The sequence below is a fragment of the Acipenser ruthenus genome, chromosome 5 (genome assembly GCF_902713425.1).
Source record: "Acipenser ruthenus chromosome 5, fAciRut3.2 maternal haplotype, whole genome shotgun sequence".
Classification (NCBI taxonomy): Eukaryota; Metazoa; Chordata; class Actinopteri; order Acipenseriformes; family Acipenseridae; genus Acipenser; species Acipenser ruthenus.
This window is the reverse complement of record NC_081193.1, coordinates 66,817,400-66,842,662: the sequence shown is the minus strand read 5'-3', so window position 1 is coordinate 66,842,662 and position 25,263 is coordinate 66,817,400. Positions and strand designations below refer to the sequence as shown.

General features: G+C 37.9%; 1 protein-coding gene across 1 annotated transcript; it reads left to right on the top strand.

The window, feature by feature from the left end:
* Nucleotides 1–5,369: 5,369 nt before the first annotated feature.
* On the top strand, nt 5,370–24,378 carry opn6a (opsin 6, group member a). Its single transcript, XM_034005593.3, has 6 exons — nt 5,370–5,628; nt 7,857–8,062; nt 15,910–16,009; nt 18,774–18,878; nt 20,604–20,833; nt 21,545–24,378. Exons 1-6 carry the CDS (start codon nt 5,499–5,501, stop codon nt 21,983–21,985), a joined length of 1,212 nt encoding a protein of 403 aa, XP_033861484.1. The 5' UTR covers nt 5,370–5,498; the 3' UTR covers nt 21,986–24,378.
* The last annotated feature ends 885 nt before the right edge of the window (nt 24,379–25,263 follow it).

Sequence of the window (25,263 nt, the reverse complement as noted above, 5' to 3'; positions counted from 1 at the left end):
TGTTTTTTTAATGTGCTTTACCATACTTCTCTGGGTATTACAATGCTAAACTGTCCTTTGCCATGCTTTTACTATGCTTTATTGTACTTTGCTATACTTTTAAGGAATTGGGTGTTTGTTTCCACTGGACAAGTTATGTTAGATAGGAAACATGGTACCATCTACATACAGAGATAGAAGGAGATAATCATTATTGAGAAAATGAGCACTGGCTGAAATTACAGCGTGAAACTCAGCATTTTCACTTTAAGTCTGCTGTGTGAGGTATTCTATTAGACCAGAGTGCAATGTATATCAGAATGGAAATCCTTGCATGATGCACTTTGTGGTTAAATAGACTGTGATGTGGCTTCTGCTGCATGAGGGCTTGGATGGAACGTCTGGGTGCATATAGAGAAATCAAAGAAGATAGAAAAGAGAAAGACACCAACAAGGCTCATCTATTAGGTGATAATACAGTGCAATTCAGGGCAGAGACATGTTATTAGAGATGCTATTTGATCAGGATGGATTAAGCTTTTCAAAGTTTTATCTGGCGCTCATTCTCACCAAACTAAAAAGTGGCCCCAATTTTCACCTTCACTGAATCTTTTTTCTCTCTCTCTCTCAATATAAAGAGTTTTGTTTTCTTGTATTTCTTTCAGCAAGAAATACTGACGCTCAGTTAAACAGCAGAAAAATGGCCTTGATTGGCACCTGTGAAAGCAAGAGGGGCAGGGCTATTCTTTGGGCCGGGTTAGCTGACAAGAGGTTTTGATTTATTATGGCCACACAATACCTTCTGGCTTATTTTACCATCTTCACACAGCTTTCGGAGGCACCAGACTTCAAGACAAAAGCATGTTCCTTCAGAAATTGTTTGCTGACTTCTATGTTTTCAGAAACATGAAACTCATTTCTCTTAACTTAAGTACTAAGTGTTTTGTGAAGGTTACGTTGGTGTCAGGACAAGCCTAGGATTGCAAATTTTTTTTTTTCACATTTTCATTGTATTCACAAATTACACTAAAGTAGGTGCTCCAAATAGTGTATTTGAAAGTGTTTTAAAGTAAAACAAATTAAGATATATGGGCAAAGGTTTTGGCTAACACCTTCTTCAGTGTGTACAATTGTTTTGCAGTTACATTCTTAAGTGTATTTAAGTATTAGCCCCCCACCTCCCCAGCTGTGCTGCTTGGTTTTGAGTCACATACACTAAAGAGAAAAATGAGAAATTAAGGAGGAGGGAAATACAACAATAAAAGTGAGTTGAAAATGGGCTATTATATTTGTCATTAGCTGTTCTGTTAATCATCTTTTGTTGTGGATTTTAAGGGTGGAGTGCTGTACAATTAAAGTGGTCTACATAATGTAATTTTAAGCAGGTTTTAAGATTGTGTATGACTTCAGAATACTGCACACTCTAACTAGATGGATAAAAAAGATATTTAGTTTATTTAGTTGGTTTTTGACAAATTTTGATCCTGCTGTTTTGTTTTAAGCCGTGAAACACAGGGCTAAACATGAACTTGTGTTCACGTCTTCTCCATGCTGTCATCACAAAAAAATGCCTCAGGCCTTGGTTCCATTCCTTACATACCATATGCTAGTATGAGGGTGTCCCAAGATGGCCTTAAAGGGAAAATCTTTCTGGCAGGTTTCCAGGATGACATTGGTGAATTATTAAAGAGTACTCCTTAAATATTCATTTTTTCTTTTTAAATACAGTTCTGAAAAATAAAAAGTCTTTTTTTTAAAAACCTAACCTTGACATGTTGTGACTTCGCATACATTGGGAATCTAGTTTGGAAACAAGTTGCAGGCAGTTTCTCAAACCCCTCAGTCCAGAATGCAGTTTGTTTCTCACATATTTTTTCCAGTGTGTAAACCTGTGTCAGAAGAGAGACCTGGGGTCCCCGAGTGGCTCATCCAGTTAAAGCACTGCCGCTGGGAGTGCAGGATGAGTCACACAGCTTGGACAGTGCAAGTTCGCATCCATGCTGTGCAAAGAGGCTGGACGTTGCTGGGGACTCCAAAGGGGGCGTCACATTGGCTCTAAACCGGCATGGATTCCGTCTCCTCATTGCGCAACAACATTCAGAGTGGATAAAGAGCAGCGCTGATCTCTGTTCTCCATGTTTGGTAGGCCACCCACCTCTGCTCTGAATTGCTCGGTGTAAAAGCGATTCTGGCTTTAGGCTTGTGAGATCGGAGGTCGCTCACATGCCCTCAGAACGACTGCGCTGTGTGGGGGGACTCGCTGCGGTGAGGAGAAAAAACATAATTGGACAATCATAAATTGGGGGAAAAATAAATAAAAATAATAATTGGTCACTCTAAATAATGGAATTAACTTTTCGCTTAGTGAAAAACAAACTCACAGATTTAATTCGCACATCCACATTCACTTTGTGTATTGTGCCAATTTCTATTTTCCTAATTTTTCATTCCACTTTGCTTTTCTGGTGTGTGCCTTTACCTGACATTGAGCTTGTCTGAAGTATCCAAAGTGCCTGAACCATCAGCCTTCTTTATTCCATTCAAATCATCTAACAATGTGACTTTTCAACTCTGCTACCTTCTCAACATACAGCCTATATATATATATATATATATATATATATATATATATATATATATATATATATATATATATATACAGTATATATATATATATATATATATATATATATATAGAGAGAGAGAGAGAGAGAGAGAGAGAGAGAGAGAGAGAGAGAGAGAGAGAGAGAGAGAGAGAGAGAGAGAGAGACAGACAGAGACAGAGACAGAGACAGAGACAGAGACAGTATGGGGGGTTGGCAGTATTGAACATGATCTGAATAAAATTAGTAAGGCTTTTAGTCCCAGCACTTAATATTCTCCATTCACGTTCTAATCCATTACTCAGTGTCGGTGCAACAGAACCGAGAATCACAAGAACATGTAAAACAAGGGAAATATATTAAAAAAATAACTATTCAAATATCATTTGAAACTACTGACTTACAATGAATTGTTTCTTTGTTAACAATCTGTTACAATACGTTTTACTTAAAGATAAGGTATTAGGTAGTGCTGTGTGTTGAATAAGTGCAGGTTGTTGATTCAGTTAAAGGTAAAAATGTCATTTAAGGTTAGGATTAGGTTTATGTGTAGCATGGATGTTGCTCTAGCATTTAATTACTGATTTCTGCAAAACAAATCTTTGAATAGTGGGAGACCAGAGTTAAAATGTACAGGGAATAAAAGAATAGCATTGTAGTCAAGGTTAGATTTACTAGCTGTTCTTGTTTGTAATAATAAAGTGCACTTTAACAGTTACAGTATTTAACAGCTGTTGTTTTTATATAAATCTTCAGAGCGATTGGGGCTGTTCAATACATACAGTACAGGCTGCCCGCAGGGTAGAGTCTGGGAACGCTTGCTCTTGATCAGCAGCCTGCAGTGTGGGGCTACTGGAATAACTCCCCATTGTTCTCCTCACCCAGGGCAACCACTAAACCCTGTCACAGGCAACAGGGAACCCCATGCTGTGCACGATCGAGATCCAGAAATCAGCCTCCTCTGCAAACCCAAATCAGATGTGGGGTATTCCGTATCATAACCTTTTCATCTATTAAGAAAGAGCACCTAAGCTTTTCCTACAACAGGGTAGCTGACTGGCCAAACTGGCAAGGTAGGAATCACACAAACAAACTTTCTGTGCAATTTTATTTCCACTTCAAAAAAGCCTGTAGCAGGCACTTGAGTTTGCAGCTGTCCTGCAATTTCCAATACACAGCTCTGTGCAGCAGAACATACATGTATTTAATAATAAATCTCTGTTAACATGGGCTGGTCCCGCAGCCATTCAGTAATTCATTGTTTGGGCAATTGTCCAACTAATCAGGGTCCCTGTTCGCTCATTCCAGTCATTTTGTCACATGTCTAGAATGGAAGGAACCAGTGAGTCAATTTACATGCAGGCATAGAGATTTTATATTAACCCTATCCCTGCCAAACCACAACAAAACAAGCAAACACTTTCATTATTCTCCACCCTGTCACAGATACATTACTGTTTTGAAGTTGACCTTTTTTTGAAAGGAATAAAACAGTATTAACATTATAACTGTCAATAAATAAATAGTTTATAATATGTATGTATTCAAAGTTATTAGAAAGTACGTTTACCACATCAACACACCATATATCATATTATAAACATACTTTCTAATCAACCTGTATGTGTGTGTGTGTGTGTGTGTGTGTGTGTGTGTGTGTGTGTGTGTGTGTGGTTCTTCGTTTACAAAAATATACACTGGTACTAAAACACATTGGCTGCAGTAGTATAAACTAGTATTGCAACTCTGCAGCCTAGTTTTGACAGAGGCAAATAAGACGTTCTTATGAATGTTGTCCTCTGTTTTTAACAGTGCTCATATTGTAATGAGATTATAAGACTGCATTTGCGAACCCCCTGTGCAGGGATAAGCCATTCTTTCTAAAAATTATTATTATTATTATTATTATTATTATTATTATTATTATTATTATTAATAATAATAATAATAATAATAATAATAATAATAATAATAATAATAATAATAATAATAATAATAAACGTTTAATCTGTAAAGGTAAGAGAAAGCTTGTATATCGTACGTATTACTTGATTTGTTAACAGTTCTAATTAGGCACTCCATCATGTTCTTAAATAAAAATACAAAATACAAACATACAAAATACATTTTGGAAGTTTGGGATTTGATTTATATATTATCCTTAAAATGTCGCACCAAAAGAAATGTATAGAACTGAATAAAATATGTACAGAGTTTTGGGGAATTTGCAGTTTCTAATGAGTTCTAATCCGAGTCAATCCCACATGGTAGTTTAACCCATATCGCGCTTTACAGCACACCATGTTATTCATATTACAAATAAGATAACTGCGTTGAAACACGTTGTTGTTTGTCTGATCAGCAAATAATAGGAGCACTTCTTGCACATTACAGTATTCCTCAGCACATGCACGAATATACTGTACAGAAGTTCAACATTTTGAGTTCCTCTGCTGTTTCAGCACCTTGGACAGTCCATGATTGTCCCGTAAAGTTGCTGTATACGGGGGGGGGGGGGGGGGGGGGGGGGATTATTATTAACCTTTTAAGGTTTCTTTGTAAATATGGTGCATTACTTATCCATCGATAAATAATACATCTACAAAATAAAATATATATATTTTGCATTACGATTTCTTTGACTTCAGTTTGACGGTCTTCGTCTGTTTTTATATCCACAAGAAATAGGATTACAGCGACTCGCGTCATGCCCTGGTCACAAATGGAGCGGCAGAGACTATTTTTAGTCTGGATTAGGAAATAAGAACGGGTCAAGGGCTGCTTGGTTCTTTCTGTTTGACATGAAGATCCCAGTGTGATATCTCGACAGAAAGTATAGTGCTGGAGTTTTCGAAAAGGGACACTTGGGTTATTCAGCAATTCATGCGGTGACAACCAAAACGTTAAGAAGCAAGCATGTCATTCCAGAGACCTTTACAACAAGCCAATATTCCATGGAAGAACAATAACCTTAGTCTTCTGAACAAAGACCCTCCTCTTTCCGAGCAAGGAGAGACCATCATAGGAGCATACCTCATAACACTAGGTGGGTAACCACAAGAAAAGAAAATTGTGCATTGCAGCGGATCATGAAATGACTTAACAATGCTTTAAATAATATCAATATAGTTTTTTTTTTTTTTGCTGTTGCAATAATTATATTTGTGCACTTTTTGTTGAGAGTTGCGATTTTGTGGTTGCAATACACTAATCAGTTATATGCTGTATATGTGATTGGCGTAACTGTTATCTGGAGCTAGTGATTGATACTTCTGTGCATTCATTACTCCTTTTTATTATTTTTATTTCGAACTCTGCTGTTGTGTGAGGCTGTCTTTTAAAAGCTGAGTAGAAAACTACTTTTTTCGGGGGGCGAGTGACAGGGCATATGGAAAATATTTTTGATAACTTTAGAATGAATACAGCACTTCAATCTAACTTTCTACCGTGACAAAATAATACACGTAACCTGACCTTTATTTTTATGTATAAACGTAGCAAGTTTGTTGATATTAACCATTCTTTATTTAATGAATGTACTGTAGGTGCCAAACTGAAAATGCTGCTGTAGAACCACATCAATTCAGTTGGTGGCTGGTGTCCTTTTTTTCTTTGCTCGAAATGAAATAATCCATAAGAATATCCTTGTATTCAGATACCCTATCATTTAAAGTAGCTAAAAAACTATTTAAAGAAGTATTTTCAGGTGGTGAATTTGATCGATGATCTATCATGCGTGAATTTGTTAGGAGATATCTTACGCAGGCTAAATACGCAATACAAATTTCAACTGAACAGGTTCTTAAATGATTTCTACTTTATATAATAACAAAAAAAACACCACACTTTTTTTGCTGCAATAGCACTATATTTTGAAGAAAACTCTGTTTCCTGTTCATATTCAGTTTCTGTGGCGCAGAAATTAGGATCGCACCAAAATTTTGATACCTCGTGATGGAGTTATACATTTTTCCGTTGTCCAAACATACTTGAATTGCTACTTGATTCGGGCGAAGAACATTCATCCTGCCATAACACTACAGTTTGAAGATACACACTTTGCTTCCTGCCCAAGTTAATGTCCTTAAAGCGAGAGTCAAGAGTCACAGTGAGTTCCAAATACAGTACATGTTGCACAGGAAGTTAATGGATAGGGTCGTGGCAGAATAAATGGGCTTCAGCACAGTCAAAGTGAATATAAAGCCTGGAAAACAAAACAGCAATGGGATTTGTGAGAAAGTCTTTATTTTAAAGAGAAAGCGTTTAGCTGTTAACCATATACAGCAGTAAGAATGTACATATTTGTTCTGTTTTTATTTGTATGCCATTTGTCTGAAATAGTTGGTGTGAGAGAGTGTGTGTATGAATACATTAGGCATGAGCTGTCTCTTCTAAGCAGGCTTCTCCCTTGAAAGATACACGATTCTCTCAGCATGGGGCCGTCTTTCCATCTGCTCACTCAATAGTTGCATTGCTTGGATATTACTTTCACTTTGTGAGATAGTAGTTGCACAGCAGTTATCGTATTATTTCTATAGACAAATCAGAACAGAAAATAACACTTTAATAGAGCTAGTGGTGCAAAGAATATAAATTAAAATACTGACCATTATCATTCTGGTTTTTTTTTTTCTAACAAATCTGCTTGGAATTTTGATCAATACATTATAGGTTAAGAAAAAACTTTAAAAAACCATTTTGTAATCAGAACATAAAATAACACTTTAATAGAGCTAGTGGTGCACAGAATATATACTGACTATTACCATTCTGTTTTTTTGTAACAAATCTGCTGGGAATTCTGATCAATTCAGTATGCAGTTCTATGATTAGAACCAGGCCCCAAGAGTGAAGTACTGTGTCCTTTGCAAGGCCGTTTCCACTGCAGCACCTAGGGGGCCAGAGACCTGTCCTTACAGACATTCCAGCATGGTCTACAGGGTCAATGTGATGTTCACGCTGTCATTCGTTTAGATCCTGTCAGCTCTGAGGATTTTAAAGTGCCTGTCAAAGGCAATCAGTCTCAAGCAAAGTGTCAACATGGATATTCTGTGCAGGCTCGAGCCCTTTCTTAACATCCTGAAATTTCTAAGGTTGCCCCAGTATGCCAGTTGTTGTGACACCTCCATTGGTTTCCTTTTATATGTACAGGCCAAACTAAATTATCCTAGACATGCTACACAAAATAAAATTAACTGACTTAATACGAAAAGGGATCTGCTTAAATGATGAATCCGTAGAACACTGAATCATGTTTTCATGTTGTTTTTTCAGGCTGGTTGTCATGGTTTGGAAACAGCATAGTCATTTTTGTACTTTATAAACAAAGAGCCAGTCTACAGCCTACCGACTACCTCACCTTCAACCTGGCCATATCAGATGCCGGCATTTCTGTGTTTGGATACTCCAGAGGGATCCTTGAAGTCTTCAATGTCTTCCAGGATGATGGATTCCTTATAACCTCCATCTGGACCTGCCAGGTAAGGACTTGCTACACCTGGATGTGTGTGTTTTTCTGCATGTGTAACAGGTGGAGGCGATGGTGCCAGCTAGGGCTAGACTTACTATTTATTGGCGACAGTTGAAAAGTCCAGGTAAAAACAGTGAACTTGTCGCCACTTAAAAAAAAAAAAAGAATAAATCCTGTATTTGATAATGTCTGCCGCTCTATTTGTGTCCATACAGTTTTGTATCATTTTGCTGTATGTGATATATTTTTTAAAGCTCTTTGAACTTTTTAAAACTATTTGTTTATGTTCTAAAATGTAATTTATATGTAATGGATTGAAACCACACATTTCAAAATTACTTTCTGTTTCAATTTAAGCAGCTGAAACAATGAAAATATTGACATTCCTAGTTGCTAATAGTATGTACTTTAAACACACAAAAACATTACTATGTTGCTGCTGCTTCTTTGAAATTATTTTGTGAGGCCGACTGTCACTTTTCTAGTCGACTAGCTCAGTATTGGGTATTACACCTTCCCAAGTAAGTCTGTTTACTTAGACCTGTATGTTTCTTATAAGTTTTACCTTGGTACAAATACAGATGCTAGGACTTTGACTGCCACAATGTGGAATAAACAGTCATGTACTGACTCGGTTAAACTGGTTATCAGTCTTTCTGATTGGGTCTCTACATCTCCAATTGGCAACTGAGGATATTTACAGAAATGTTGGCCTCCTTATTATGAGAATACCTAAGCACACCACACAGACCGGAAGACTGTTCTTTCAGACATTAGAAGCCATCTTGGTGAAACTGTTATCTTTTAAGTTAAAGAATCGCTTGTTCCTAATTTTAATAGGTAACTTGGCTCTGCAGGCTGTATAGTTGAATTTTTGTATCTGTTTTGTAAAGCGGCTTGTGATTTGTTGGCCCTGTGAGACAGTATTATTCAAGTGTCTGTTGTTGTTGCAATTAACAGTTGTTATTCTGCTTTATTTGTGTCTTTATGCAAGCTACTGTGTAAAGCCACGAGGAAATAGAGCAAACCGTAATTTGAATGCACTCCAGGAATGGGCTGTATTCATCTATTCATATCTATTCTAGATCTTTTCATTTCAATCCTTTCTTAAGTAAAGCATTTGATGAATTAGCAGAAGCGGAACAGAAAAATATTTATTGGGTACTGTGAAAGGGTAGCGTAGTGGACTAGGAATTTGCAGAATCTGCAAAAACACATGAACAAAATAAAGGTTTACATAAAAAAATACCAAACAAACTACAAATCAAAACACCCAGCTTCGGCTATCACTGTGTGTTTACTCACTATGTTCAGGCTGGGCATTAGCCTTCATTGAACTCTCCTTCCATCTACCTCCCCCTAGACAAAGGATTTTGCTCCCTTTATATACCATGTGGCTAGGGCTTGGTTGACCATCAATTAGTCAATCAAGACCCAGCCACATTACTCAAGTGGATTTTGGCAGGGATGGAATTAAATCCATCCCTGCCAAACTTAAATTCAAAATAATTAATCTTTATTTACAAAATAATAAATTACATACAGGGTTTCTGCCCTGTCACAGGTGCATACTGGGTAATCAAAATAAATATTTGCTCAAATGCAGAATAAATATTCATGAGTCTGCCACAATCAAGGCCTTGTATATCATTTTGATACATGATATAAGAGCCATTATTGGCAAACGGGCTAGTCTAGAAAAATATGCATTGAGTAAACAGCAGGCAATAAAAAAGCATAAATGTTGCTAAAATGTCTATTCTGGTTATGTATAATGCTTTCAGAAATTCAAGAGAATACATCCCCTAAGACTGTTTTTTCTATAAATCAAGGAATAACACAGAGATGGTGTTGGTGCTTTAGTTCATAAGGCTTACAAGTGGTATCCACTATCAGTTAAAACTTCCACATAATATTTTTACAGATTGGCATAAGCAACATTTTTCTTTATTATTCTGCTTAGTTGTGCTGTTCCCTATTTAGGCTAAAAAGGGTTGATACATACATGAGACATGTTATGTTAAACAAATATGGTATTCCCGGGTAAAAGTGTCGTGTAGTGAAAGTATCGTAAAGCACAGACCAGAGTGGCAATTTACATATAAGCATGGTAAAGCATTTTAAAAGCACGGTTAACCATTGTATAGATACATAGTATGAGCATGGGAATAATATAGTATGGTCAGTAAGGCTTGTGATAGGGGGCGTGTGGGTAAGTCACTGATACACACGGAGCCAGAGATGTTCTTTGAGATGCCACACAGGTGCACAGTTTTATTTTTTGTTACCAACAATGGTATTTTGTTTCTTTTTGCCAGTTCTTTCAGCAGTGCCTGAATAATAAACAGAATCATGGAAACCAAACGGTGAAAGCAAAAAGGAAAACAAAAACACTGTAAACAAACTACAAAGAAAAACTGTGGATATACAGTGCCTTGCGAAAGTATTCGGCCCCCTTGAACTTTGCGACCTTTTGCCACATTTCAGGCTTCAAACATAAAGATATGAAACTGTAATTTTTTGTGAAGAATCAACAACAAGTGGGACACAATCATGAAGTGGAACGAAATTTATTGGATATTTCAAACTTTTTTAACAAATAAAGAACTGAAAAATTGGGCGTGCAAAATTATTCAGCCCCTTTACTTTCAGTGCAGCAAACTCTCTCCAGAAGTTCAGTGAGGATCTCTGAATGATCCAATGTTGACCTAAATGACTAATGATGATAAATAGAATCCACCTGTGTGTAATCAAGTCTCCGTATAAATGCACCTGCACTGTGATAGTCTCAGAGGTCCGTTTAAAGCGCAGAGAGCATCATGAAGAACAAGGAACACACCAGGCAGGTCCGAGATACTGTTGTGGAGAAGTTTAAAGCCGGATTTGGATACAAAAAGATTTCCCAAGCTTTAAACATCCCAAGGAGCACTGTGCAAGCGATAATATTGAAATGGAAGGAGTATCAGACCACTGCAAATCTACCAAGACCTGGCCGTCCCTCTAAACTTTCAGCTCATACAAGGAGAAGACTGATCAGAGATGCAGCCAAGAGGCCCATGATCACTCTGGATGAACTGCAGAGATCTACAGCTGAGGTGGGAGACTCTGTCCATAGGACAACAATCAGTCGTATACTGCACAAATCTGGCCTTTATGGAAGAGTGGCAAGAAGAAAGCCATTTCTTAAAGATATCCATAAAAAGTGTCGTTTACAGTTTGCCACAAGCCACCTGGGAGACACACCAAACATGTGGAAGAAGGTGCTCTGGTCAGATGAAACCAAAATCGAACTTTTTGGCAACAATGCAAAACGTTATGTTTGGCGTAAAAGCAACACAGCTCATCACCCTGAACACACCATCCCCACTGTCAAACATGGTGGTGGCAGCATCATGGTTTGGGCCTGCTTTTCTTCAGCAGGGACAGGGAAGATGGTTAGAATTGACGGGAAGATGGATGGAGCCAAATACAGGACCATTCTGTAAGAAAACCTGATGGAGTCTGCAAAAGACCTGAGACTGGGACGGAGATTTGTCTTCCAACAAGACAATGATCCAAAACATAAAGCAAAATCTACAATGGAATGGTTCACAAATAAACATATCCAGGTGTTAGAATGGCCAAGTCAAAGTCCATACCTGAATCCAATCGAGAATCTGTGGAAAGAACTGAAAACTGCTGTTCACAAATGCTCTCCATCCAACCTCACTGAGCTCGAGCTGTTTTGCAAGGAGGAATGGGCAAAAATTTCAGTCTCTCGATGTGCAAAACTGATAGAGACATACCCCAAGCGACTTACAGCTGTAATCGCAGCAAAAGGTGGCGCTACAAAGTATTAACTTAAGGGGGCTGAATAATTTTGCACGCCCAATTTTTCAGTTTTTTATTTGTTAAAAAAGTTTGAAATATCCAATAAATTTCGTTCCACTTCATGATTGTGTCCCACTTGTTGTTGATTCTTCACAAAAAATTACAGTTTCATATCGTTATGTTTGAAGCCTGAAATGTGGCAAAAGGTCGCAAAGTTCAAGGGGGCCGAATACTTTCGCAAGGCACTGTATGCAGGGTCTCACTACCTCCTTTGTTCTGCAATGTGCGAGTTAAATGACGCTCCCCTACACCTTACTGTTACGGTTGCTCAGATCCCCCTAAGCTAATTTAAAGACCGTCCCCGGACTGTACTCTAGCCCAGTACAGGTACGTAACCAAAATAAACAAAGCGTCTGCCTTCTTCAGTCGCCTCCGTTGCCTTTATTTATTGGCTCTAATGCTGCCTGCTGCTGTATCGAGCACAGGCCCTTTTATTTGTACTCCCCCAGTACTCACCATCATAACTGTTGCATGAAACCGGACTGTAATCCAGCACTTCTGCACTTTAGCATTTGTAATTGTATGACAAGCTGACAAGTGTTCCGCTGATATCCCATCAGCCTTTCTTCTTAAAGGCGTGCAACCTCTATACATGAACCCCCTATATCTCTCATAAGCACCTGGGTACATATTTTTACAATATCACACCAATAGGAATATGCTTTTTTTTTTTTTGGTGCATATGTATAGCTATTATGCACTATATATCGCTGTAAAAGGGTGTCGGCTAATCCACTGACACAGGGGAGACAGAAAGGTGAACTTGAAACGCCGCACAGGTGCCCAGTTTTATTAACCGTGGGTGATTCCACGTTTTAGCCCGCAGAGGGCGCTGTTGACCGTGGTCTGCCTACCAACGATGGTAGACAGAACCACAGTAATACCAGAGGCGGTACAGAGTACTGGTGCAGGCGCACTCACAGGTGCTCAAAAAGAATAAACAAAAGGCGAAAAAGGAAAATAAAACACAGTAATCAAACTACAAATAAAATGTGCTGCACTCGGCAGTGTCACCCTGACTGTCGCTACACACACAGCCCGGGTCTCCGTCCTACACTCGCTGCTCCCCCAGCCTGCTGTAAAAATACTTATACCATGGTTTTCTCTGCTCTGGTGATTCTGTTGCTAAATTCAGAAGTGTAATGAATTATTTTAATGGTGGAGGAGCAAGTCCATGCAGAGACTTAAATATCAAAACTCCATATGAATGTCTAGGTTTTTTGTCTAGAGTTTTTAGGCTTGGTTTATACAGAGAATGGATTGGCTGAACAACAGATTTTCCTGTTTGTGATTATACAGTACACCAAATGCGATAGAATCATAGAGTTCAAATTTAATTTATTATTATTATTTGTTTATTTAGCTGAGGCCTTTATCCAAGGCGAAAGACGGAGCACAAGGAGGTTAAGTGACTTGCTCAGGGTCACACAATGAGTCAGTGGCTGAGGTGGGATTTGAACCGGGGACCTCCTGGTTACAAGTCCTTTTCTTTAACCACTGGACCACACAGCCTCCTCTAATTTAGCAGCATTCATTTATAAATTACTTCTAATATACCTAAAATTACACAGATTGTACTTTGTCGTTTTTATCACCTTTTAATGTGTTTTTTTAAAAGTTAATTGAGAATCCATTATTATTCCTAAATATTAAATTTTTTATCTCTTTTAATTAAAATATCAAAATTGTTTCCAATTGAATTTTGTTTAATGGTAAAACACATTCCCACTGTTTTTTTTCACATTCAGAGTTAGACAAGAGTGGTCCAGCCAATTTGTCACCTCTATCATAGTAGTAATTAGCTTACAGGCAGCCTCAAACTGTATCATCAGAGATCAACTTTAGGACATGCATCTGGTAGATCATTAATATACAGACTGAACAGTAGTGGCCCTAATACAGAACCCTGGGGGACCCCAACTGTACAATTCCTAATAGAAGAATGAATATTACCAACTCTGACACATTGTTTTCTATCCTTAAGATACGACTCAACCCATTTCAATGCCTTTTTAGAAAAAAATTATTTAGATAATTTAAAAATAAGTACATCATGATTAACTGTATCGAATGCTTTCTTTAGATCTAAAAATAGGGCTCCAACCACTCCCCCTCTATCAAGCTGAAGTTTGATCTTTTCTACAAAATAAGTGCTTTGGTCTAAACCCAAACAGCATTGGGTATAGAAAATCTCCAGCCTCCAAGTGAGACATCATTTGCTCAGCTACCACCTTCTCAACAACTTTTGACATTACCGAGAGCATACTGATAGGCCTATAATTACTGATCTCCTCAGAGTCTCCATTCATAAAAACAGGTATAACTGCTGCAGATTTCCATGCACTCAGAAAAATTCCATGCTTAATTTTTATATTAGTCAAATAACTTAAAGGACATGTCAGATTATCTTTATATTTCTTTATGAAAGCAGTATTTAAACCAGATAGATCCTTTGAGTTCCAAGGATCGTATAAACTTTAGCTTCTGTTACTTCCTGAATGTTAAAAATGGGTTTTCCCTCATTAATTTGAAAGGTGCTAGTTATGTTGCCAGTGTCAAAATTCTTAGCCAAATCTTCTACCGAATCTATAAAAAAAGTCATTAAAAGATGTGGCAATAATCTTACTATCGTTTACCAATTTACTCTGTATTTTTAATTCAAATTCAAAATGTGTAAAATTATCACAACAGGTTTCTGGGATGTCACATTCTCCCTAATCTATTAGTTTAAGTTTGTTCTCAAAGTTTACAGGATCACTTTTAGGAATTATGCTACGGTTCTCGTTGTTTATTGCATATGTTTTGCACCTACCTTCTGTCAATTTCCTGGCAATTAAGGTCATGTTATGCTCCGATAGCCCTGTCACCAGATTATATGACTTCATTACGTGTTCTGGTTTATTACTAAATATTAGATCTATTTGAGTTTTGAATGCTTTTGTAATTCTGGGCAGTCCTTTTACCATTTGACATACGTCATATCTATTCATAATTTCTTTCAAAGAGGTCTGAGCGAACACACCCCTGCTCAACCTCTTGGTGTCATCGCCATGATTGCCGGGTCAAACAGGGCTTCCAATCCCCCCTGCAGGATCACGTGTGTCCGATAGCAAGCACAGATCTCCCCTGTCACAGGCCTATACTATTTAATTGGCTTTACTCAATTATTATTCAACACTCAATTATAAGATACTGTAGACTATTGCTTCGCTCATTTTACTTTTTAAAATGGAATATATGCTGAAATTACCTCTCAGTCTATTTTCACATTCTTAGTTTTTTCTTGTGTATCAAATCATATTCAATATGTTTAAAATTATAAATGAATACTAAAAAATGATATTGTTAAAAGATGTCACCCACATTAAAATATGAATGCAAATTACCTTAAAAAATAAGAATGTGGCACTATACAACTTTATTTTTCTTCAGTTAAAGGTAAAACAACTTCCATAGTAAATATTTTATTTTTGGACACCACTTTTGGGCAAAATGATCATCTGATAGACCCTTGCGTGGGAAATGGCACAGATGAGTTTCAGGTATTTAGTAATTCAACATGCAGAGAAAAAGTGAAACATCGATTCTCTTTCACAAGTAAAAGTCCACCTTTTCCATTTGGAAAATGATAGGCTGTGGTGCATATTTTGTGTTTCTGTTGTATGTGGTGTGTTTCATGTTGTCTGTTATATGTGGATGTAGTGGTGCACCACTATATCCACATACAACATACAACATAAAACACTAAATACGCTCAGGGGCAGGGGCACCTGCCACATAGGCCTTTTAGAAATGTAGAGCATGAGAATTTGATATTTCAAGAAGTTCTCCATGTAAGTAGTTATGAAAACTGGATGACAATCACGTAGCTGTACATTCCATGGGCGACTGCAGAGGTGAATAGAAACAGTGGGTGATGTTCAAATGTCATGCCCTTGTCAGTTTAAAATGCAAGTGTCGTAACAGGCCTACATGTTGTCTTTACAGGTAGATGGTTTTCTAACCCTGCTGTTCGGCTTGACCAGCATCAACACTCTGACTGTCATCAGTGTCACCAGATACATCAAGGGATGCCATCCCAACAGAGGTAAGCCCCCCGACAATTTAAAATCAACACCCTGACTGTCATCAGTATCACCAGATACATCAAGGGATGCAATCCCAACAGAGGTAAGCCCCTAGACAATTTGAATTATATTTTGGTCTTAATGGAATAAAGAATAAATGCAATATGTATTTGTATATTATATTGGGTAAAAAACAAACAGTAAAATTCTTGAATAAGAATTAACATACTGCAAAGCATTTTACCACCATGCTAATTTAACACATTTTTTTTTGTTTAAAGAAAATAAAACATGAATGTTTAATAGCTTTCAATACATATATCAGGAGGTTCTTTTGAAATTAGATATAACTGTACTATACATGTGTAATACATCATAATAATTAAAAACATAAGAAAGCTATAATCTTACACATTGCTATAGTATGCTACCATACTTTACATGTATATTCAGAACATTTCAATCATACAGCATCTTACTTGCTTCTGAACCTTCTAATCTGATGTTTTCATTTCCCAACCTGTTTACAAGGGCTCATTTTCTTCTATAATATTGCAGCCAGGAGCATTGAAGTGATGATAGTAAGCAGAGGATGATATTAACAGGATTGATATTAAGCAGGTTTAACTGTATATGGATATTACTCTAGAGGCAATCGTCTTACTAAATAAGTACTTAGTTCCCTAATTTCCAATAACATTCTCTTCATCTGTACTAGTAAACGGTCTCTGTCAATCAGTTCAGAAAGGAAACACCCAGATTTGAAATGAACGATATCCCAGCACATGATTATAATAAATTATATTTTGTAAAATATAGAAAAAGGAATCCTCGTAATTAATTGATAGATTTCATTCTGGGTCTGATGACTGGAGCTAGATAGTCGCCCTTTATGCTGGCCAAACTACCTAAAAAGAAAATAAAACGCAAGTAAAATGAGAACATATCTTTCCAGCGGGCAGAACAAGTGGACCGAGACCTCCAATGCAGAGGTCAGAAGAGGAATGGAAATCCTGGGTCTAGCAGGTGATTTCGCCACACCAGAGAAATCTGCAGCATGCAGAGATGAACACTGCTGTCAGGAGTGCGTCTTTGTATGGGGTGAAGCAGCCGAAGCGAAGAATGTTCACAAGGGATTCGAGGACTTCTTTAGTAATGGACAGTTTGGGGGATAGATGACTGGGAACAGATCGTTGGATCGTAGCAGCATTTGAATCAGTGGGAAGGTTAGAGGGGGAGAAAGAACTCCAGTTAAACAAAAGTGAAATTGTAATCCTGATAAGTAGCGCCATATGATAGGGAGGGACAGTTGCCAGGCTGACTTATGTCCTATTTGCCAAAAGGACAAGGCTGCTTCTTATGCTGGCTGAACTACCTAATAAAGAAAAAAAAAACTTATAAACAAATAAAAATGAAAATATATCTTGCCAGCGGGCAGGACAGACGAAATTGAGATGTCCCAGACATGAAGAGTTATCGTTTGAATGGTTCGTTGATCCCCAGTCTCGTCTGAATATATTTATTTTCAATTCCCTACTGATGAGTCATACCATATTATTTCAGAAAGGAATTTAAGTGAATCCAGTTCGAACCTGAGAAATTTGAACGAGTGGTGTAGATACAGCGTGAAGAAATAAGATATGCATGTACTGCCTTGCTAAATAATGCAAATGATGATATTGAAATGCCCAGGGAGCAATTTGAAGTTACTGTCATTCGTTGATCTGGAAGAATTGAGTGTGAATGAGTGGATATGTGCAATGAGATGGATGAGATTTAGAGAGCAGGCGTCTGGAACGGGAATGAGCGTCACTGCAATAGCTGCATGTATGATGGAACACAACGTTTGTTTGCTTGATGGTAGTGTTTGATGTTAACTTTGCTGTTCCGAATAATATTACGTCTTCTGAGGTGGGAGGGTGTCGGTGACCCATTGAAGCCGGGTGGGTTGTAGTGTTGAGAACGGCAGCAGCCTCCAGCAGTAATAATCTCTTCAAGCACGGACAGCAAAGCGCAGGACGGCACAGTGCAGATAGTGCAGCACTGCCAAGCACAGCCCAGCACAGCCTCCGAAGCATGTGCCGTCAGTCGACTGCTTTTTTTTCACACTGCAGGCTCACCATGCAGCCTCCCAAGAGCTACAGCTTTGGAGGACAACACAGCTCTCGGGCAGCTTACAGACAAGCCTGCAGGCGCCCGGCCAGACTACAGGGGTCGCTGGTGCGCTGTGAGCCAAGGACACCCTGGCCGACCTAACCCTCCCTCCCCCCAGGCGACGCTCGGCCAATTGTGCGCCGCCCCCTGGAAGCTCCCGTCCACGGTCGGCTGTGGAATAGCCTAGACTCGAACTCGCGACGTCTAGACTATAGGGCACATCCTGCAATCCACGCGGAGCGCCTTTACTGGATGCGCCACTCGGGAGCCCCCTAAACTTCATGAAACCTTTAAATTGTGCAGCATGTTTGTTCCACCTAATGCGACAATGTGATGTGATTTGCATCTTATATGTAATATGTTTTAATTATGTTTCAATGAAAAACCACTGTCAGTTCAAAAATAATGTTACTCTGAAATATGAGTATTATATGATGTATTACAGTATTTTGTGCACTCCTCAAAAATGTAAAAATATATATGAAGGGCCTTAATCATCTCCTTGAACTCTAACTAAGGCAATAATATGCTGTCATTAACATCCACACCTTTCAAGCAATCAAGAAAACACATGTTACTGTATATTGAATCTTTGACAGGTATTTAAATGCATTTTCTTTATCATTACAGCTCATTGTATCAGTAATAGCAACATTGCTGTTTCGCTGGGATTCATCTGGTTAGCATCTACCTTCTGGTCAGGGGCACCTCTTGTGGGCTGGGGAAGCTACACAGGTGAAATTAAATGACGTGAATGTGAAATGACTCTGACACACCGGAAACGCTCCAGCTCCTACAGGGCTGTAATTAATGCTGTCCTCACACTGAAGGCACTTTTACTCCAGAAAGAGGGGCATGTTAGATTGTGCTAATTGTGCTTTATCCTTTAGTATACTACTGCACAATAAAAGTCAGTAGACTTAGCAGTCAAAGACTTGGCAGTACTACAAAGTGTGTATTACTACATTTACTTTACTATGTGATGTTGTTTAACATTCAGAACCATGTACTGTAGTACATTATAAGTTAAAACATTGTGCATAGTATTGTTATAATAAAAAACACTCTACCCATTACATATTTTAAATCACAAAAATGAAAATTATACTCAGGAACTATTATTAAATAATTCAATTTCTCAAATATGTTTTAAAATATCAGTAATTAAAGAGTACACCAGTGGCCATTCATAAATATCGAAGTAAATTAAGTAGTTATTATGTAGAATATAGTCCACTAATTATCCTGGGTACTACCTTGCACTACTTAATTTTACTGCTTACAGTATGTACTTCTGAATGGCTGGTATTGCAAACTTAATAATCTGTAATTTAGTTGTGAAGTTTTAAGGTCTCCACACAGCGGACTGCGATAAAATGGTACTTTTGCTCCAACACTACCTTCACACCAGTGGCGACTCTCCTCTGATTCTATCATCAGCTGGAAAAAATCACACTTATGATAGTCCTGTTTTGCAGCTAATAAAAATGTACAATGCATACCAGTAATAACTTTTCAGAATACTTATTTCAGTAAAGGTAAACGAATCATACAAACCAGCTATATCCAGTTCCCTGGAAATGGACTGCCAGATGTTATTATTATTATTATTATTATTATTATTATTATTATTATTATTATTATTATTATTAGTTTATTTAGTAGACGCCTTTATCCAAGGTGACTTAGAGAGACTAGGGTGTGTGAAGTATGCATCAGCTGCAGAGTCACTTACAACAATGTCTAACCCGAAAGACAGAGCACAATGAAGTTTAGTGACTTGCTCATTGTCACCTGGATGTTCTCCCTCATTGCCGTGTCTTTATAATTTTGTGTCCTTTATTGTACAGCTCTGGGTATTTTAATACTGCAAGAATGATCTTTTCTTCTGCCATTGTTGTTTATTGAAGGCGCGCAAGAGAAGCTGTTCCTCATTGGTCAGTTCCCTAGCTTCAGTGTCGCCATGTCGCATCGCAGGCAGTGTGAATGTTTTTTTTTTTTTGTTGTGGTGCAGTGTGTCGTACGACACATTCACCGGTGTGTAGAGGCCTTTTGTACCTTCACATATTGTTCAACTTCGTATTTACTTAATTGTACTGTGTGAACTTTGTTATTTATCAAGAGATGGATTGCTTGGAAATCTTTGCAAGCAGCAAGTAATTACATTGTCTCCTATGAGTCTCAAGAGTATGCAATTTACCCATGATGATGCTGTGTGTAATTCACCCATATCTGTAAAAAAAACATACTGGTAACATTATTTATTTATTATTTGAGTTGAGTTAAGGTTTCATTGGTTAAATTAGATTTTTTGATAGTAATTACAATTTAATATGCAAGGAAGAACTAACTGAAGTTTAGCATCCATTTAAAATAACCATCAAATGAACCAAATAAGCTCAAATGTATGAAGTGCTTTTGATCTATCTACTATCCCTGTTTTTTTAAATGCCTTTCTAGATCGTGGGTATGGAACCTGTGAGATCGACTGGGCCAAAGCCACCTTCTCAACAATCTACAAGTCCTACATTGTGGCAATCTTCATCTGCTGCTTCTTCCTGCCAGTCTTCATGATGTTATTCTCCTATGTGTCCATTATCAACACTGTCAAAACCAGCCATGCCTTAGCAGCAGCAGGAGCGGGAGAACTCACTGACAGGCAGAGGAAAATGGAAAAGGACGTCACCCGGGTAGGTGCCCTTGACTTCAACAGGACCGTGCTCTTGTTCTCAAGAGCCAGTTTCTCCAGGCCTCCAGGTGGATATTGGCCCAAGAGGTAGCGAGATATGACTTTGAGTTATCTATTACTGGTTACTGACAACCTGTATGTTTCTCGTCTACCAAAAGCTTTTAAGTATATACTGTAGAATATTATGCAAGATTCATAACCTCTCAAACACTTTCTGAATATCTTTTATCATCACACACAACAGTCAGGTTAAAATAAACACAGCTATGTTGTCAAAGGCGTTACTGAAATAGGATTTAATTCTCCTATTCGGAACTGAATGGATGATCTGCCTGACTAAGAGCTTTGAATAAACCTGTTTGGAGAGTTTAGGTACACATAAGGCTAAGCTCAAGTATGTGCACATGGCCCCGTTGTGAATAATGTATTTTGTGTCAGTCATAGGTCTGGCTCTTCAAATATGAATTAACACTGAATTATATATTAATGGTAAAACATATTTATTGTCATTAAAAGTTCATGGAATACTTTACACACAAACACACAAACACACACACACACACGCACACACACACACACACACACACACACACACACACATATAACTTATCTGTTATACCACAAGGTTTCAATGCTTTATGCATTTATCATATGGGGGTCTTCATACCAGTATTGGTTCTTGACCACTATCTTTTAAATACTCCCTCTCCAGGTGTCCATTGTCATCTGCACTGCCTTTATCATAGCCTGGTCGCCCTATGCCGTGATCTCCCTGTGGTCTGCCTGGGGGTTTCATGTCCCCAACATGGCTAGTATCTTCACCAGGCTCTTCGCTAAGTCAGCCAGCTTTTACAACCCCATTATCTACTTCGGCATGAGCTCCAAGTTCCGTAAGGACATCAGCATCCTGCTGCCCTGCACCAAGGAGAGCAATGACACTGTCAAGCTCAAGCGTTTCAAGAACCTCAAGCAGAAGGCTGATCTCCCCCCCGCACACCACAGAGAACAGCAGTACATTCAGGAAAAGAAGCCGGTCCAAGTGCCAGACTTGGGCGTGGGGAGCCCATCCAACACTCCAAAGAACAAGGAAGTCTTCTTCATCCCAATGCCTTCAGAACCTGAGGCTCCTGAATTCGAATGTGACAGACTCTGAAAATGGGGACTTTTTTTATATAAATGTGTAAATTATCTATGCAGTTTAGTGGCCATATGTGCAGTTGCATGGTGATGTCTTTTGCAAATTTTTTTTTTTTTTTTTTTTGCTTTTTGTCCTTACCCATATCAATAAACAATTTCTATATTAAAATAGTGGCTTATGTGTTGCTACTGTGAGAGATCATTTATACTGAATCATCTACGCAGCTAGGTCCTCATCTACACCTCTTTCTACATTTTTATTTGATTGTATTTGATTTGGTGATGTTAATGATGTTGAAACTGCCTTTAATGGCTTCCTGCCAATGTAGCCCCTTGGCTTTCAGTGTGAGAGCAGGTGACAGTTACTGTGCACTGTGAGAATTTTAAAGCATCACAGTACATTAAGTCAACTGGCCACTTCAAACTTTCTAACCAATTTGATATATGCCATGTCAAGAGGTTCTTTGTGTCCCTGTGAACATGTCTTGGTGATGAAGACCTTTTAAATGGTTGCTGGTATAAAACTTTTAGGCCTCAGCTATAGTACATGGCCCTGTATAATCTGTGGAAGTAGTCCTAGAATCTTGTTGGTGACTTCATCTGTCAAGTTTCATTATTTTGCTTTTAATGTTTTTCCACAGCATAGAAAAATGGCCTACTGACTTTATAATGACCCTGTACACTGTACACTGCCACGCAGGTTCACACACTGCTTTTGAGGTAAAGAACCCCATGAGAATACAGTCAAGTGCCTGGATCTTGATTGCACAGGCCTTTTCGTGTTATAATAGGTCTAGGGAAACCAGACTTGAGATAACATTCAATCTGAGATTCATGACAGACCTGAGATAACATTCAATCTGAGACTCACGATGCAGAAACAGGCACTGACATGACTGCCAAAGTGGGTTGCAGAAAACAGACAGTATGGCTGTAATAAGAGCCCTTGGAACTGCTGCTAAACTCCAGTGGGGATTATTCTTTAAATTGGGCGAAGCATGCTAAAGACAGGGGGCTATACGCATCTTTCTTTTCAGTTAAATCTTTGCAGTTTTTTTTTTAACCTTTGTAGACCAAGTTCCATTGCAGAGCTTCAATGTCGCAATGTTACGTTATTTGTTTTTGAATGCTTATTTTTATATAAATGGTCTATAAAATATCAGAAAATGTAGATGGGGAAGTGCAAAGCGATTTGGATATTGAAAGCCAGCGGTGGTGCAATAATGTATTTTATTTATTAATTGCATTATATAGCGCTTTTCATACAAAAGTATCACAAAGCAGTGTACAATACATATCAGAAAAATACATTTTAAAAATACACAATATATTTAAAACACATAATACATTTAAATACATTTAAAATCACAATACATTTAAAAACACAGCAAATAAAAAAAAAAATAACATTAAGACTACTAGGGTATGAAAAGCCGTTCTATAAAAATAGGTTTTCAGTCTGGACTTAAACACTGTAACAGTCCCATCTTCCCTGACAGACAAGGGTAGAATATCACACTATTGGATCAACAGTACAGTTTATTCATGTTAGCCCAAAAATACTAAACCATCACACGACCCATGTGGCAGAACTCTATGGCCAACACTAATTCCTCCAACATTGGTCAGTATTCTGTTGTGCAGTAGCCCAATGTGAATTAATCTTGTTAACTGCAGTTTAATATTGCAGTGTATGTGGGACCATGGGAAAAAAACATAATCATGTGATATTTGGGATTATGTTAGGCTTATATCATTGTTTAACATCTGCAGTTCTTACATGGCGTGAAAGTATCAGTCCATTAACAAAAATTGGTAAATTTACTGTAAATTGGTGGTAAACTGCATTATAGTAGCAATTTTGGAACAAACTGGAAAAATAAAAATGCCAATCTAGTGTTGATTATTTATTCATCCCTTCCTGGCGTTGTTTCATAGGAACACAAATCATGTCCATTTTAAGCACATTTGTAAAACAATTAAAAGGGTGATTTTCAAAGCGTTTTGCTCCAAAACAAAAGTCACTGATTTTCTAAAAGTAATTGTCAGAATCTAAAAGGTGCATTCCTAGCACAAGACAACGCAGGTATGGAAAAGCACAATGAAAGTACTATTTCTTTCAGCTAAACATTGTTCTGGAAATGTTAGCTTGTATAACTTAGGAAGTGTTCAATTAAAATTAAAAAAAATCTGTCTATGTGGTTACATATTTTGTACAGTATATTTTGCGTTGTTCCCTCTCCTTTCTTCCACCCTCTTTTTCACAAGAATATCATAACCACTCCTTAATCAGTTTTTCAACACTTCTGCAGCATTTGCAGTGAGAGCATTTTTTTCTGTACAGCACCTGAAAGAAAAGAACGGTGGATACCACATAAATACAGGGTTTTAAATAAAAAATATGAACAAATGCAGATCTACAATCACTGTCTCGACATTTATAATCAAATCAGAAAGATTATAAACACTAATATGAATGTACTGTATAACTCAACGTTCACAAATCTAATTGAAACCCTTTGTTTGCAACAATCATACATCCAAGCGCAGGGCCAAGACGACAAGCAATGATTAGAAGTTTTAACATGTGGCTAAAAGACTGGTGTAGGCAAGAGAGGCATAGGTTTATGGGGCACTGGAGAACCTTCTCAACGGTTCGTGGCCTGTACAGGACTTCAGCCTCCAAAACATAAACTGGGGCCACATGACCTCAGACAACAGTTCAGACATGGGCATGATAGAGTTAGTGTCACAAATGGTGAATGCCCCGACTAGATACAATTCATGTCTAGATTTGGTATTAACAAACAATGAAGCAAGGATACACAATTTACAGGTAATAGAACCACTAGGAATAAATGACCATAATATGATGAAGTTTGTGGCAAATAAATCAAGGGTAGTACACAAATCAAATTCAATGGTATACAATTTCAGGAGAGCAGATTACAAAGGAATGCAATAGGAGCTTACAAACATAGACTGGAATAGAATACTAGTAGATAATGATGTTGATAACAATTTGATTAAATTTAGGGATATAATGTTAGAAATGCAGGATAAATTACACAATGGGTAAATCGATCTATTAAGCTGGGCAGTCCATGAGCCAAGGGGGGTTGGTCGGTACCAAACGGGGGGACGAAGGCTCACAATGATTTTTGACAAGGTCTGGATCCCTAGAGATGGAAAATAGGTGATAGCAGTGCATAACTCTTTGCCAAATCTGTTTTATCACCACATTTTCAACTAAACCCCAAATTCGACAGTAGCTAGATCTCTACAATTGTGAAG